General features: G+C 44.0%; 1 protein-coding gene across 8 annotated transcripts in view; it reads right to left on the bottom strand.

Moving 5' to 3' along the window:
* The window catches only part of spns2 (SPNS lysolipid transporter 2, sphingosine-1-phosphate), a 94,298-nt gene that overhangs the window by 46,539 nt on the left and 29,634 nt on the right, over positions 1–18,125 (bottom strand). For all 8 annotated transcript variants that reach the window (XR_001662834.1, XR_001662833.1, XM_007557949.2 and 5 more), the window contains one exon: positions 4,956–5,021. Coding sequence is in view for 6 of the 8 variants with exons in the window: in XM_007557949.2 (XP_007558011.2) it covers positions 4,956–5,021 (66 nt within the window). In the remaining 2 variants the exon portion in view is untranslated. The remainder of the gene's footprint in view (positions 1–4,955; positions 5,022–18,125) is intronic.

Below are 18,125 nucleotides of genomic sequence, written 5' to 3'. Positions count from 1 at the left end.
CTCAGGCCTTCGCATTTTGCCTGCTTCTATGTTGCGCCCGTGAAGGCTGCTTACTATTACATGCTCATGTTGTGTATATCAGACGGTAAAAGGATGAAGAAACTTCTGAATGTGCAACCAGCACTAATTTTTCTAACCTCGCCTGCATCTGAGCGTGTCCAGTTGGCTGGCGGCTAGCTGCTAGGACAACCTGTGGCTAATCGGTTAAGCTCAGTTTTGAACTGGTCAGTTCTAGGAACTGTGGGTAAAACTTTAGATATCTGTGTGTGGAAATACTTACAAGCAGATTTTCTGCCAACCAGCTCGCTGCACATGCAGGGATACAAAATGGGATACAACCGGGAACAAAATGGCTCTATAGACTGGACGTTTATAGCATCTGTGCAAGCCACACTGATGAGCTTTTATGCTACGTGCCCCTGTGACGAGAACTAGAAGAGGTTTTTATTATTTATAAACAGAAAAGGGCTTCAGGTTGTTGGGTCTTAGTGTGGTGTTGAGAGTTTGCAGGTTTAAACTACTGAACAGAGCCACACTCGGGATCTTCTGCTGAATTCAGGTTGCTTGGGCAACATTGTTGTTTCTGGTGTAGCATAGCATTTTTTGAATGGAAAATACAGGAAATAGCAGGGCAGGGGTGGTAGCTTTTTCCTGTTAATTTGACATCTTTCACCACACACCGCTCTGTCTTTTTGTTTCTTACATCAACACCCTTTGTTCTTTGGCCTATTAAATAACGATGTGCTTCACCTCCTCCTGCTAGTAGCGTGTGTTCGGATTCTTCACGCAGACAACTGCGACACGTTGGGATGTGTGTGCCGAGCCGAGGCCATTAGTCTCACACGGTGGCTGTGGCCTCATTTCTCACAGGTCTCTAGCTGGCTGCGGCAGACTGACACCCTGTCAAGACCGGGGCAGAGTCAGTGTGTGTCTGCGTGTCTCTGCGTGTCTGTATGTGTGTGTGTGTGTGTGTTGGTATCATGTTTCAGACCAGGTGGGTTGGCCATGCAGTGACGACGGCAGCGCACTCGGTCCGTGAGCCGTTTCCAGCCCAGGCCCCTGATTAAGCTGCCTCGCCCACTGTACATCTAGCCATGCTGACCCCAATAACCGTCTCCATGCTAAACCAGGGAGGTATAATTATCATGCCAGCTTCCATTATGAGAGATAATTCAACTCATTAACTTTTCCAGTTTGCCTCAAAGCGCTTGGACACAATAAGCGCAGTATGCTACCAGGAGGGGGGAAAAATGTTCTCTCAGATTTCTCCGTGTTCCTCACAAAAGGAGTCAAACTCCCCCCTCCATGGAAGGTAACACCATCCAGGTGAAACCCCCTCTCCTTTCCTCCATTAACCTTCCATACCCTCTGCCCCCTTGGGCCTGTCCTCTCCACAGCTGTGTGAGACACAGTTACTTCAGATAGCCTCTGCCCCAGGGCCACACACACATGCACACACACACACACACACACGCACACACACACGCACACACACACACACACACACCATATTTCAGCAGCAGAGCCGATTTAGGTCTGGCGCTCTGAAGGGCCCGATCGGCTGGCCGGGGCCACAACGAAGCGCCCCTCCGCTCTGACTTGACGCACAGCTTTGAGCACATCGACCTCTCGGCACCTGAGAGCTGAGACGTTGCCTTTTTGGGTCTGGAAGGACATATGTGCTCGGTAGAGGTGAGCACACGCCTCGTCCGTTTCTGTTGTGCATGCTGCTTGTGGAAGCATCTGTGTTGCCAAATTGCACTGCAGAGGCTGGGCTCACCGCAGGGTATTTTCCTTGTGTTGTTCCTGAGTGTGTAAACACGGGGTTAACACAACACATGGCAAAACAATAATTTAAAACAAACTAATAATAAAAAAAAAACATTCAGGTCAGTGCTGCTAGGGAGAGATTATTGAGATTTTTTAAAAATTATTATTAATATTTTTACAACCCCCGGAGCACAGATTTCACTGTATTTTGTGGGGATTTTACATGATAGACCAGCACAAAGTGGTGTGTAATTATAAAGTGTTAAAAATACAATGCACGCTTCTTAATACTTTATTTTGAAACCCTTTACCAACCACTTTGAAGCAAAGTGGTGGGAGCATCATGCTAAGGAGACTAAACATTCTTTTTTCTTTATCAAAGTTGATGGGCTTACCATCTGCAACAAATAACCATATCCACATCATTATTTGGCGCCATATTTAATTCCTAACAGGAAGTCATGGTTGCTTTAACGCAACCTGATTGGTGGACATAGGTTTTAGTGCTGCGCTACGCTGTCCCCTAGGTGTTTGGCGTGTTTAAAACAACGCTCATTTGTGCGTATTTCTGCGGATGAAAGCTTTCCTGAAGCCGATCCTGTGTGTACCATATATTTCTTTAAATCAATGTGGCAGAAATATTCATTTTTATAAAAACCTGGCTACAGATGTACAAGATCTCAGTGTCATGAGCTCAATAAATCATGCAGGTTTATTCAGAGTTGGTTTTTCTGGATGTGTTTGATGTAGGAACAAGGAAGCAACACCGCTGTTTGGTCAAGATGGTATTTCCTGAAGCAACTTGCCATTGACCTTGACATGAAGAAATTGTATTGCAGAATGAAGAAAACCCAAAGAAGATTGTAAAAAAAAAAAAGAAGAAAGAAAAAACGTTTTCCTTGAGCACGTTAAGTGATTCTTACTCAGCTGTTAGCTTAGTCTGTGACTTGCGGTGTGTGGTCAGTTTGACCTGGCAGCAGCGAATGAGTAACAACCTCCGCGGAGAGACAACGCCCACCGCCTGCAAAACACCTACGTCTGCAGTTTGCGTTCCCAGGTGGAGCCGAGCTGCCGGGCCAGAGAGGATGGAGGAAAGGCAGAACCAGCCAGGTGCTCACAGAGGCGGGGATTGTTCCCACTGGAGAAGGAAGCTGGGGGTGGGGAACGCCGGATGTGCAAAATGTAAACATCCATGTCCACACATCGAGCTGAGACTCTGTCGTTTCCAGAACCAGCATTGCGTCACCCTCCAAACCTCTTCTTCACACCTAGGTTCGGGGTCTGCACCCACCCAGCTCTCACAGCTCGAGGCCCCGGCAAGCACAATTCCTCACTCCGGTGTGAGAAAAGGGTCACCTGGATATCAGGGGCCAAGTGGAGTCCAGAGCAAAACAGACGGGGCCCAGTCACGGTGCGACCGAAACTCTATGCCCCTGGCTTTATGAGGGCCTTTCATGGACTTTAAAGGTATAGGGGATAAATCAGCTGTCTCTGTAAGTCAACAAACACAAGTGTGTTTGAGTCTCTGCAAATGTGGTTCTGTGCTCAGCAGACATAACAAGCCAATGAAAACAAAACACCCTTCATCATTTCTGGTTTCTCCCATACAAACGCAGAGGCTGCAGCAGGCACACAGCAGACAGAAAACTTTCTGCAACTCAGGGCAATTACCACAAATTCACATGAGGAGTCAGAGGCACAAAATACACAAAGGGTCATGTAAAACCAGATTACTGTAGGTGTAAATGAGATTTAGAGGGTTAACAAGTGCCTAATTCAGTGAAAACACTTTACTTTTCCTGCTGGATATTTTCGTCCCTAACCCGCCGTTCAACCAGAGTGAGTTCAGGAACACAGAGTGAAGTGGAGGGAAACACTGGACCGTATTCTTTCCCTGCCTCAACCCTGCCCGCTTGTCCTCAATGGCACTTTGTGTGAGGAGAGGCGGCCGGCGTTTGGACGAGCCCGAGCGCACAGGCAGAGACAAGACGAGGTCCTGTCCTCCAATAAGAGGGCTTTGGACGGTATCTCCCTAAAAGATGGATTTATTTCGGGGTTCGGAATGGCACAGGAAGCCATGCCCCAAACCGGAGTCGTCAGACTCTGGCAGCGCGCATACTGGAGCTGTGTTTTCCTCTCTGCCGCACTGACGCTGCCGGGAGGAAATGCTTCCACCGCAAGTCTGTCGCTTGAGTCACGATGGGATCCAGTGGTATAAGAGCAAAAAACACAAACAGCTTCATTTTCAGTCCAACGCATATTTCTAGAGTTCATCTGAGGCCGACATGTGCGTCAAAACTTTAAATGTTTGTGCATGTAAGGAGTCTTGAAATCGGAAACGTTTTGTGCATTTTGGAGATTTAGACAACGGCTCTGACCCGCTTAAAACTGAACGGTCGGAACTTCAACAATCCAACCTTTTTTTCTGAACAGTGAACGCACCACACCTTGCTAGCATGTCAACACCACTCTTCAGTGTGGAAGTTGTTCCTGAATGAACAACTTTCATTCAGGAACGAAGGAGCATTTTTAGCATCAGTGGGGTTTTTAGAAACAAAAGAAGAACGTTATTTAAAAGAAAATGTGTTTTAATGGAAATCTGAGACACGTCTGCCGTTCATTCATTCAAGATGGCTGGACGGAGTGTAAAGACTCCATTTTACTCATCACATTTAATTTTTAACCTCTGTCAAAGATCAAAGAATGAAAAATGAATTTGGAAATGTTAAGGAAATCTTAGAGTCCTACCTTCTTTAGCGAATATGTATAGAAATTATACATATTCGCTAGCATGGCATTCGGTCGTTCTTTTATCTTTGTCCTACGTTTATCATTGGCCTTAAAGTGAATTTTAAATGTCAAATTCTAATTGTTGCATCTCTGGTAAAAAAATATTTTTCTTTAAAACGTCTGTAAAGTTGACGTCCAACAAATTTATCCGAGTTTCCGTTTAAAAAAAAAAAAAGTGAAAACGTAGCTGCTGGATCTGTGTTAATACACATGTAATTTTTATAGGCTGAGATCAAAGCCAAAGATTTGCAGTTCAACCACTTGTTGTTCATTGTCCCATTCTTTTAAAATGACACTACTGCGGTAATTACAGTAATCGCACAGATATGCGTTCAGGAGTGGAGCTGCTTCGTTTTTTCTTCTCATGTGTAATTAAGGGATTGAAGGAGAATTACCTGTTTGCAACAAGCCGGCTCCACTGTCGGATACCTCATAGTGCCGCTGGATGTCGAGCAGAACGCCTGCACACGGGAACAAGAAGAAAACATAAGTGTGGTTTCGAGGCGTAATGAGACACTTAATCACAACCACTGAAGTTGATCAGACTAGCAGCACAATCCTGTCTGGCTTTATGGAAGTGTTTTGTGACTCTTGACAGCTAAGAACTTTACCAAGAGGCTGTCATCCAGCTATAATCCATGAAGAGGAATGGATTTTTTTCTTTTGTGCTGCAGGCTGCCATACAGCACTGAGCTTAATAAAAAGACCTACCAGTAAAGTCTATGCTTCACGGTGCTTAAGAACATTTATCTATGTGAAGTAATAAGTGTAAAATCTCCTATTTAGAGTAGAAGAAATCCCATTTTTCTCTCCTCACCTACACCTCTGGAAAAATTAAGAGCCCACTGCGCTGAACCCCATTGAAAACCTCCTGATTTTACCACCAAGTATTGATTTCTGAGTCAAAACATTAGTATTGTTGTTTCTAAACAAATATGAACTTTTTTTCTTTGCATTGTTTGAGGTCTGAAAGCACTGCATCAAATACTAGAGACATGTCAGCACTTCATAGAATTTAAAAAAAAAAAAACAAAGTTCATTTTACTCAAACACAAAAAGTAAAATCAGACAAAGTGATCATTTAAGTTGCCTCTTAATTTTTTCCAGAGCTGTATTTCCATTCTAACTTTCTTGGTGCTGTTATACCTCCAAACTGGAAAAAGTCCACATGTGATTTGCTGTTGCCACTTAACTTTACCAAAAAAACGAGACACCATTCCACTACCAATCCCAACATGTTTGATATCGGAGAGCTGCACATCAGTAACGCCCATTAACAATCAATTGATGCACAACTAACAGGATCCATATTCTCTAAAAATGTCTTGAAAAGAAGCTAAAACAGCCGTTACCCAGATCAAAGAAGGATGGATTAGCAGTGAAGCCCAGTCTGCCTCCCTGGCCGCCTCACAGCTAACACAAACCGAACCCCTTCAACACGGTAACGGCACTGTGCCGAACGGATAAATTATTAAGTAACATCTTGGGAGATAATACACTTGTGAAAAATATTGACTCTTCCTTCCATTTAAATGATAGATAAATGCAGCTTTAAGAGCGTAATCTTCCGGCTTTGCCATCCTATGATTCTGGTACATATATATATTTTGCTATGCAGCACAGATCCGATAGCGTGCGGCTCTGATTGTAGGCTGTTCTCTGATTAATTATTAACCAGATTAATCAGGAAGTAGGCCATGACATCAGCTTCACTTTCAGATCCATACACCCTTCTTCCTGCGGTCAGTCACTCTTCATGAGCGCAGACGGAGTGTCTGCATAGTGTTGCGTGAGATTAAGTAATATTACTTGGGTTGAAATGCAAATCTTTCAGTGCCTAAATGTTCGATTCCGATTCGTAGGGTCACTATTCGATTCGGAGACAATTCTTAATTCAAAAATCTTTTTTTTCTACTCAAATGGTCCAGAGATTCCGTTTGTACCATGTGACGGACAAGAGAAAAAGACTGTAAACAAATAGCGCCTTTATTTAAAGCTATACTCTAAGGTTCTGTACCGCGTCAAATTCCATCAGTTTATAGCGAAAATAGGCTCGTGCATAAAATTCTGTAACTTAATTTACCTGTAGCAGGTTAGCCTAGCTGCCTGGCATTTTCTCTAACAGGAAAATATCAAAGAACTAGTCAAAATGCACACAGCAGGCGAAATGTCGTTGTATAGTGGCTGAGTGGATGCCGAATGCAATATGCAGTAAACTCGCAAATAGGAGCGGCAAAAACGTAGAATCGATTTTTCAGAATTTCTAGGAGTAGGAATTACGATTCTCTATAGCATAGATTCTTTATCTGCACCTCACCAAAATGACAAATGACACTATCGCGTTAAATAAGGCGATGCAGGAGCTATTTATCTACGACATTGAAATGACTTGCTGACAAATAGTGACGTTTGGTATACCACTGCTACTAAATGATCTGTTGAATTTCACCAAAAACAAATCATAGAAAAATTAGTGCATATCCAGTAAAAATCTCTAAACATACAAGCTGTTACATTTGAACGTTTTGAACTGCCAAACCACTTTTTCTGCCATAAAGTCTCCCAACACACACACACGCACGCACGCACGCACGCACACACACACACACACACTTTCTACATCATTAAACTCTCTCTGACTCATTTAAACAACTCCGGAGAGCAGGACAAGTTTTCTAAAATGTTTTCAGTTTCATTTGATGACAGTGAAACAGACTGCATGCGGTTCGTGGATCTGGTGGCACACAAACATGCAGAAGTAATTAAACATCACACTGGCATGACAGAAACCATCGGGGCCTTTGAAGACATTTCAGTCCTTTTACTGTAACCCAAGATTCAAAATCCACACCAACGTTTTAATGAAGCGACCGGCATCCCGCGCTTGGCAAACTCTCAGGGCCAGGATGCAGATGAAAAGTGCCGAATATCTGCACATCACAGCATTACGACTTGTTTGTGTTGATTACAGGCGTGAAGGGAAAAAAAAAAGAATCTCATAAAGTTTTTTTTAACACGTCATAAACATCTGAAGATCCCAATCAGGAAGGAGATAAGATCAGAGCTAGAGGAGATTCCTTTATGGAATCAGGAAACAAGAAGCAGCAAATGTCTTTTCTCCTGAGAGCACCAGCTTGAAAGTTTTATATATATATATATATATATATATATATATATATATAACATTTTTAATCAGGATAATAAGTAAGCGAGAGTACTATCTAAGCTGTACATTCCAGCAGTCCAAACAAAGAGTGATGTGCCTGGCAGTGCCACGGCTTTGGGATTGCAACACGGCTCATGAAAATGGGTAAAAAAAAAATATATAAATAACACGCTGAAAAGCTTCTCTCCTGTGCACACCATCACCAAGCAAACCCCGGTAGTTGCAGTCCACCTGGATCTCTGGAAAGACTTTCTGTCCTTCGTTATCTCAGGAGGGGGGCAAAGAGCGAGAAAGAGTCCACTTTATCAACAGGAACAGAAAGTCAGCCGACTACAACCTGCACGGCATCCCTGGCAACGGAGGGAGGCGGTGTAAAGCAGGTTGCAGGTGCACATACCAGTGATCTGAGTCAGACCACCGGCTTCACATTCCTACGGTGCAGGAAGCACATTTCAGGTTTACAGTAAGAAAATCTTTCCGCTGTTTGTCTTTTGCGATAGCTCGCCTTAAGTTTGCTCATCGTTTCGGGTTTCAGTGGAACACGTCGCTCGCTGCTAACGCAAAGAATCTGACGGTAACTTCGCTGTTTCTGAGGTGTGGCGCCTGCTGAAAAGGCCAGGCGTAATGACAAGAAGGAGTTAAATGTGACTTTTAATGCTTCCTGAAGAGCTAGCAAGTTTTTAGGAAAAACGGCACGGTTCTAAAGACGAATGAATATGAATTCAAGTGGAGTCGAGGATCTAATACAGTGTGCTTAGTGAATCTACTTACTGGAGTACACAAACTTTCGACAACGTTCTAATGAAACGCACGTGGGTTTTCCAGCACCGTTCTTGTGCTGCAAAACCCACAAGAACAGTCGAGCCATTATAAGCAACAAATAAAACATGTTTTTTGGCAAACGTGGGGGCAATCCCCAACATGTGTGACCAAGTACTTCGCTCATGATTCCTGATATCATGATGCGACTGCAAAAGAATGCCTTGATGAAACAATAAACACATTAAAGCTGGGGTAAAAATGAATTAAAAGATACCAGCTACACAGTATTTTACTGACAAATGTCTGCATGGCTTCACCGACACTCTCCCTGCAGACGCAGTAGCTGCAACAGGGACTCTGTCCACCCTGTCAAACAGCAGCAAACGTGTAAAACTGCAGCTGTACAGTAATTAGCCTTGACTGTTAGCCCACCTCCCCGCCCTACTACTGCTACACACACACACAGGCACACTCTCGTACATCTGCTGTGATGAGGATTCCTACACCAGATGGTGGAGCGTCCCTCCTGGACACGGTGTGGGTTCGTCTGAGCCACACCCGGCTAGTTCTTACAGCACAATTACCAGGCAATTACTCAAAAAAAAAAAAGAAAAAAAAAAGCACAGCACAGAGTCAACACAGCAGGCGGCAAGACACCGAGTGCAGATCTGGAATTGTTGACTGAAACTGAGCAGAGCGGCTACAACCACTAAACCACCTCAACCCCAAAAGAGCGGTGACTGTTACATGAGAAGGACAAAAACCGTGAGAGTTAACTGTTGAGCAATTGATAAAAACCCCCCGATAAAAACAGAGATGGAAGACAGATAAAGTCGTCCAGTGGGTTGCATGAGTTTCAAGTGCAACGAGCCGTGCAGTGAAGTGAGTTAATCTGTGGGGGATTACGGGGAAGCAGCAGAGACTGCGTGCAGCATCTCAATGCTGCACGTCTGCAGCGTTTCCACCGCTTCACATTCAGCCGGTTCTCCTGACGATCCGTTTCTGCCCCGATCCGCCCTTACAGCCTTTCAGCGGATCTTGATCTTTATTCGCTGCTTCAACCTTTGTTGAAGCCCAGCAGCACCGCTGCAGTTGCCATGACGATGCTGTATGTGAGCTGAAGGAGATAAAGGTCAAGAGAAAGGAAGGCAGTTTTTTTCTTTAAATATTCAAACTGAGTTTACTAGAACTCAGTTTGATGTGCAACATTCGACAGAAGAAAATCTCAGGAAGCGATGAAGAAAAAAGCAAAAAAAGAGATATTTCCAGTAGCTTCGTGAACCAAACATCTCGTATCTCACCTTGTAAGAGTATTTATCCCTAGATTTTGTTCCATTTTGTCACATTGCATACAGCAACCTCTGTGTACTTTTTGATTTTATTTGGCAAAACAGGATAAAGTTGCACATAATTGTGAAGTGAAAGGTTTTCTAATTGTCTTCCACTCAAAGATCTGAAAAGTGTGGTGTGGATTTGCATTCAGCACCCTTTAGTGGAAACTCTGTTAGCGGCACCTTTACTGCAATTTGCTGGACCGAAGACAAATTAGATTTTGTATCCTGGTGAAAGAAAGGTTAAATTAAAAAAAAGTAGCTCAAACTCAGTCAGATTATGCAAACTGTTGGATCCGTGAACATCAGTCTGTGACTCTTTCCACTGATCCTCTGGACTTTGACTGGGCCATTCAATGATTTGATCTAAATATATTTATATAACCTGAACATAACCGGCATCACTGTATCTGTTGGAAAAAAGAAAAAAGAAATTCCCACTGCATGATGCTGCCACCACCATGTCTCGTCAATGAAATTATGTCATTAGAGCGATGAATTGGCTGTCCATCGCAAACGCCAGGGATCTTCTTCAACTTCTCATCCATGTCCCATACCCGTCTTCTGACTTCTTATTTATAAAGGCTTTCTTCTAATATGCCACCATTAGGGCAGGATTTTAAAAAAAATGAGGGCCCCTGGCCTGGAGCCAATGTTGGTGCCCTATACCAGAAAAAAATAAAAATAAAAACAAAAACCTTTACTCATTAAGACGTAAATGCACCAGCTTCCTAAAATGCCTTGAAGTCTCTGACTGTAACATGACAAAGTGTGAAAAAAAAAAAAAGCTCAAAGGCTCCGAAGTAGCTTCGCAGTGAACTGTAATTGAGAAACACCAGTGAGCTTCTGAGCCGTCGCGGCTCGGCGCGACGCCGAATGAGGGGAAACATCCCAGGAATGCGGCTCTTCCTGACGGCTCACGCAAACACCTGCTGCTGCTGCTACCTTCAGTCAAGGTGCTCAGCGCCCAGCGGCAGGCCACTCCCTTCCCTTCCCCTCACATGCCTCCCACTCCACCGGCTCAGACTAAAGATGGGGGGGGGGACTACTGACGAGGTGTTTAAACTGCTCCCATTGACCTATTTTTGTGACGTCAGCCAGGTTTTCGTCATCTGTAACACTTAAAGCCCTCTTTCACGAAACGATTGGTGCGCGCGCGAGCCGGAGCGTTCGCGTGCGTACGTACGTGCGCGCACAGCAGCAGCAGCAGCAGCAGTGGCGGCACGTCGCAGTTAAAAACAGAAAGGAGGCCGGCCGGGCGGCTCGCGCTTATCCCACCCGCTCATAAAGTCTGCCTTTATGAGCGGCAGAGATGGAGAAGAAATGACTCAAATCGCAGCTCGCGCGTTGCCCGTGCCACAAATGGCACATTCAGAGCAAATGAATGGTCGCTGATCATTCGGAGATATGAATAGTACTTTTTGTGACTGGGACCCAAACTGTTGATTTACTGTTGAGGTGGCGGTGGCGGCGAAATAAATCCAAATGAAGGCACGAGACAACAAACACAGCCAACCCAGACCGACACGCAGACAGGCCCTCCAGAAGCTGGCGAGAGGGCAGGTTTCATTTCCACACACGCCCCTCCCCCCAACAGAGACCTGTTGGGATCTGCAGCTTCTATTGCATCTATTTCTGTTCAGAGAAACTAGGCTAAGAGGAAGAGGAGAATCCAGTTCAAGAGAGAGACCCTGAACGGACGCAGAGAATAGCAGTCAGCAGCTACATCAGGGCTGAGTTTGTTTCCCTCAAAGCTTTTTTTTTTTTTTTTTGCTTCCATTGTTTGGTATATATGTCTGATTGTTCCCCCTTTCCCCTGGTTTCACAAGCCAATGGATGGAAGTCATTCATTCTGGCCAGAGAGTGCCGAACAGCGGTGAACCGCTCCTGCTGATGTGGGCCAAATCCTCTCCTGCTAGAAAAGGGGGTGCTCCCTTTTTTGTGAGTCGCCCCAGTCAGTATAAATAGAGTCTGGCAGGCAAGGGAGGGAGGCAGGGGAAACATAATGAGTGAGGAGAAAGCGCTGCCTTTCTGATTGTAATCCCGGACATTTTTTTTTTTTTTTTTTGGTGGGGAAGCGATTCGAGCGCCTGAGAAGGAGCGAGCGGAGGCAGGCCCGAGCTTCAGTCTGAAGTCGAGGGAGAAAGCCGACCACAAATATGCCCGACCGCGGCCGGCGGGCTCCTGACCGACTGCTCTCCTCCCTTTGCCATGTGGCTACACAGTGGGCGGAGGGAGCAGTTTTTCCATTCCGCTTCCTTCGCCTGCCACACAGAAAGGAAACGTGCTGCAGATGTCTGGGAAACGCAGCCGTCCGCATGGGAGGGCTTCAGAGTTCATGCAAGAGGACGGATTCCCCCTCTGTCTGGTGGGGACGAGTCTCGGGACATGCTGGGAAGGGAGCGTGTCCCGAGACTGGAAAACAAAGCTGCTACATTATTTAGATGAAAGGTGCCCAGCTGATCGCCAGTTGCTGAGCAACCGTATGAGCAGCCAAGGTGAATATAGTTTTGCATCAGAATGTTCTTCTCCTTTTCATGAGGTGTTGGAGAAAGTGCCAGAAAAACTAAGAGTTTTCTCCTCTGTCACCTCTTGCTGCACACTGCTGCTCAACTGACTTAAAGACTAAGTGACTATGAATAGCAGTCAGCAGCTACATCAGGGCTGAGTTTGTTTCAGCCCTGATGAAACAAACTCAGGGCTGAAACAAGGGCTGTATATACAGCATTTGTAAAAATGCTGTATATACATCAAATATGACTTAAAGGAAATTTGACTTTGTAATTTCATGCCTTGAAATTGGGCCTCTGTTGCTTTAAGAACTCTGTCTCTTTCTGAATATCCGCCTTCAGGGAGTCATCACAGCTTCTCTATTAACAGTGTTTTTACAAACATTGCACTGAGATGAAGCTCCTACAATGAACTCAGCATGATGCGCAGTTTCACCAAGTGTTTGCTAATTCCTCCTGGCTAGTCTGAAGGAGTGGAGTGGGGTGAGTTAATGGTTCCTCAGATGCTTGAAGGTGGGCCCAAGGCTAGGCCCAACCAATGCGTTTTGCTCAGCTGAATGATTGCCAGGGGAGACGTAAAGGATTTCTCAAACATGCATGAGAGAATCAAGGCCAGGTATGTTTTTGATGAGGGAATATCATCATAACATGTCAATTTTTACCAAATTCAGCCCCCTTTTAATTAAACGACAAACAAATTCAGCTGCTTAGACATTGCCCTGGTGTGAACTCTACATATAACACTGTCACATTTCAACTCGAAACAGCAGGATAAAACCAAAGTATGCAAATACTTTGACAAAGTCAAACCAGACTATCAGTCCACGCCTGGTGCGTTGCCTGAGGCCAGACGTTGCTGCACATTCTGGTTGTTCTTGATTTCTACATGTTTATATATCTTCAAGAAGAGGAGATAATAAAGTATACATGGAACAAGTGCCATGGAAGCCAGAGGAACAAGACCAGGCATGTATCAACGCATAAACACACAATTTAGGCCTGTCACGATAAACGATAAATCAATTAATGGCATGATAAATTAAACCTATCGACCTCATTTTAATTATCGGCTTTATCGTCTCTTCCTGCCTTTTTTCTTTCTTTTGATGACACTGAATGAAAAAAGGCTCAGCTCCGGTGCTCTCCACTGACCCTCCCTTCCTCATTTCCTTAGTGTAATGTCCAGCGCACACTACTTGAGTTCTCGGCCCATTTTCAAAACCTGAGAGACACATTAGCCGAAAGAAATCCTAGGTATAACGGTTCAATCGGGTTTGATCGTGCCGTGTGGTGTCCAGCCACATGGGCACAAAATAATGGCTACAAGTCCAGTTAACTAATTTTAATATCAGGCATTAATCAATGCTTTACTAGAATCTACCTGTGATGCATGTGTCTAGAGTCAGCGTAAAGTCCTGACTGAATGAAAATCATTATAGCCTATTTATGTCACGTTAACGAAGAACAGCTGAAAAGTTACCAGGTTTATCTTACCGGGTTTATCAACTGCAGTAGGAATTTGGCTCCAACTCCTCTCCTTGTCATTTCTATATTCTTTGCACGAAACGTTGAATAAATATTAATGTTGTTTCCAAATCATCTCCAATGTCCACTGGATTTTGGGTTGCGCCGTGTCAGCTGTTTGGGATTCCCTCCGTAATTTCCCCTCAGAAAGCACGAGGAGAATCCGCGCTTTCTGATTGGCTACCTGTCACATTCAACAGGCTGCGTTAATCTCCCAGTCGGGGAAAAACCCCGATTTAGATCGGAGTGGCCATGACGATCTAAATCACACTACATGATGATCGGTTATGAAATCACCAGCGACAATCTTAGATCGGCCAAGGTTCTAAGATTGTCATAAGGAGAAAATAGGGGCAAAAAATCGTGTAGTATGAACTACTGCATTAGGTAGTCGGCTGTGCCCATCTTCTCTATTTAAATCTACTGAAGGCCAATATAGTATACAGACTTCATAATTGGCACTTTTTCTGTTGAATGCAATATTTATTTCCACTTTGGCTTGTTGTTTAGTTTTTATTCAAGTACATTTTTTGTTAATGGAGACTGAGAATCCATTTTATTTTTGTTTTTGGTTGTTTTGTTTATCTAATTTATCAGTCCCAGTGTTATGTGTTCTTTTGAAAATAAAGTGCATCTATCTATGGCAGGAAATCACATGCATTATTAGTCTTTTCCATTAAATCAGTGTCAAAAGGTCTTGGAACAATATTATCGTTTATCGCAATAATTTTTTAGACAATTAATCGTCCAGCAAAATTTGTTATCGTGACAGGCCTAACAATGATCAATATTTTTCTAGCTCCAGGCCCTTCCAACTGTCATAACTCCTGAACGTCGGAATGCGTTTTGATTCTTGGGGTATAAAACACACACTGCTCCACGTTCCTCCAGCTAAATGTCATCATAAATCGATTTGTTATTAGAAGTGCACATCTTGAGTCATTTTTCATTCCGCTATTTCATTGATGAAACCTAGACCTACAGGAAAAAGAAAAAAAAACTCCACTTTAAATGATAATCTGTTTACCTGAAAACCTCTTCAAAAGATGAGCGGATATTTCAGCAACCGAGCCTCGTCCTGACCTTTTGTAAGAACTCATTACGCTAAATCGATTTCAAGGCCTCTAGCTTTACCAACCTTACCGCTTCACTTAATAGCCCTTTTCTTTCGTCCAGCTAATTTCCCATCACTAATCAAAAGCTTGCGTTAGTCCCTGCCAATCCGTGCTGAATATTTGATAGCGCTGTTGTGGATTCGCCGTAAAGCAGACCCGAATCTACAGCTCATCAATAATACATCCAGGGTGCTATAGCCCGACTTGTTCGGATGAGATAATGCATTAGATGTTTTGGATAGAGATGCGGTGAAGCGAAGCAAAGGTGTTTGAGATGTGATGGGACTGTCTGATTGCGGCGGCATAACCATGAGCTTCGCTCGTTCGCACCGGCGTCTCCCAGGAATAAAGACTGAGCGGCATCTGAACCCGACCTGGACCTGTAGGAGAGTTATTTAGGGAGGATTCCTCAGACCTGGACACGTTAACCAGAGATAATCATTGGATAAGGAGAGAGAAAGAGGCACCAAATGGCGGGCGGATCGACACATCAGAGAAGCGGCAACGCGGTCAAGTTTGCATCAGCGCCCAGAAAATGGGATTTATATTCAGTTTAGAGGCAAATAAACTAAACTGCAAACCTCCACAGGCTTATAGCTTATATTGGAAGAATACTTGTGAGTATAGGCCAGTTTGAGGGAGAAGTAATGCTAACATTTGCAAAACAAACCCTAAAACCTGAATAAGATGATAATCTGACCCATATAACCATCAGTTATTCCTAAATTCCCCTAATACGTCCTTTAAAACACAACAAATAAAACTATTTCTGCATGTTTTTGAACCTGTATCAGGACAAGCTCGGCTATAAATATGTCCGCGCACATGCTAGCATCAAGCACGCAGCCGGCGTCAGCACGTGTGTGTTCGTCAGTAATCCCACTGCCTTTTACATAACAGCGCGGAGGATTAAAGTCATTATGTAGTGTTTTTAATGAGATTTCATTTCTCCTCTGGTTTCGCTCCGGGTTTACAGCAGCTACTGAAACATCCTGCTCCCGGCCAGAGAGCGCCTTTGACAACAAGCCTGTTTAATGCTATCCGTTTTCCACGAGGCAGGTTTAATTATTAGAAGAAACACCGCTGTCTCTCTCTCTCTCTCTCTCTCTGCAATAAAGCAGATAAACCCGGTTATTTAAATAATAACTGGCTAAATACAATCATCCTTTCAGAGTCGCTGTTAGCGTTAGCTCTTGTCTGGCTGGAATGTTTTTCCACAGTTTTAGGCGGCTGCGTAAGATAGCTACACGAAACACTTCATGTGTAACTTATAACACACCAGACTCAACTATTTAACTGGCCTCCACTTGATTTAACCACAACTTGAGTCTTTTTGGGGATCTTCTACGGGAACCCACAAAGCACAAAAGGCTCAAAATGGACTATGTTTAGTATTTTCAGCTCAATTGAGCTTTAGAGGGGTACAAAGTGTCTTTTTTCCCCTCCTCGGGATAATTGCCGTGCTTTCGCCACGCAAATGAAGAATAACGAGGCTAAAAAGATCCAGCTGCTTCTAAAGTAGTAGTAATATGATGTTTTTGTACTCATTTATCCACATAAAAACTTGAAATAAACTTTCATTAATTTATTTTTGAAGTATGAAGAGAAAGACGGTGAAAGGAATATTTTGTTCGGTATTTATTCCTGAAGTGACTCAGAGCTTATTGTAGTTTTACAGCTCATGTCTCTGAATGGCTCATGTATATTAAACACTGACGATGATTTTGAAGTCTCACCTGATTAGTTGTTTCTTAGATTTACGTGATTATTGATAGGGATGCTTTCCTTTCCATCACTGACATTTCTGTCTTGCCTAAACGCAAACATAGGGTGTGCAAACAAGTAAATTCCTCCTAGCGTGGGAAAACACCTTAAGGTAACTTTTTTTTTTTTCCCTTTCTTTTTGTGTCTCTAAACGTTTCTTCCACATACCGCACCATCTTCCCTCAAGAATAACTCAGATAGCTTCTGCAACCCTCAGGCAATCCACGATTAGCAAGCAGATGTCAGTCAGTGGGATTAACCTAACACATGAAATGTTGGGAGGGGATTTCTGCTCTCCTGTTGTTGCTGTCAAATAAAACTCCATTATATACTTATCTATAGGGTGCAACAATGACCACAATTAAAATGTGATGACACATGTGCTTCCTTCGGTGTTTTGGATGTGTGCGCATAGCAACCTTCCTTTTTTTCTTTTTTTTTGTTTTGCTTTGCTGCAACAACTGAAATGTCTCGGGGACTGAAATCGACAACACTTTCTCATAGGAGAGAAAAAAACAGAGCCGGCGCTTTAAGTGCATCTGCGCGAGTGCGAGCCCACCTTTGACCCCGGCCCATTAACAGGAAGATCTGAGACTCTGACAGAGGTCAGCGGCCTCATTCAGACCCGCTTCTTCCAAACCGAGACGTGCGCTAAGCGGGGCAATGAAAACCCCGCCGACGGCATGACAGACACCGACGCATCGAGTCAAAACAATAGCTGGTGATGAAATATGTGGCGAGGCCCAAAAACAAACAGGAGATTATTCATGCTTTGACTGATGGATATATATGAGGATTTACGGCTCCTCCCCCCGGCCCCTCCTGCTGAGCTCCAGCTTTGGCTCTAATTGAGGAAAAGATTAAATTTTGCTTCCAGAACGGAAGGCTTTCTCAAATATAGGAGCCGCTGTGAATACACACTTCAAAAATATTATTCCAGCAGCGGTCGGAACCTTCAGGAGCCGAGGGCTAATATTACTCCGAGCTGTGTGGGTCTGCCTTCACAGCCGCTGGGCACGACTCAAACTGCAAGGAAGGGTCGACATCAGAGCCCAAATCCTCGACAGGGGAAAAAAAACCTGAAGATTTTCCAGAAAAATTCAATTTCAGCTCATCTCGGGACGGGGCGGAGCCTGACCTGATTCTCTGTTGATCGATATTCGCTATGTGGGTTCCATGGATACAGGCACGGATTACGCAGTCTGCCGTTTCCATTCCTTCATCGCACATATCAGCAGTCTGAGCAGAACCCCGGGGCTCGGGGGAAGCACCGAATCTGACCTTCACCACGCAGAGAAGTTCTGTTGTTGTGCTGAAATAGATGTGAATGTCAAGGGGCGCTGGAGGAAAGATAAACAAAGTCTGTGTAGAAGGAAAAAAAAAAATTATATAT

The sequence above is a fragment of the Poecilia formosa genome, unplaced genomic scaffold, assembly GCF_000485575.1.
Source record: "Poecilia formosa unplaced genomic scaffold, Poecilia_formosa-5.1.2 Scaffold93, whole genome shotgun sequence".
Lineage (NCBI taxonomy): Eukaryota > Metazoa > Chordata > Actinopteri > Cyprinodontiformes > Poeciliidae > Poecilia > Poecilia formosa.
This window is presented reverse-complemented; position numbering and strand designations above follow the sequence as displayed.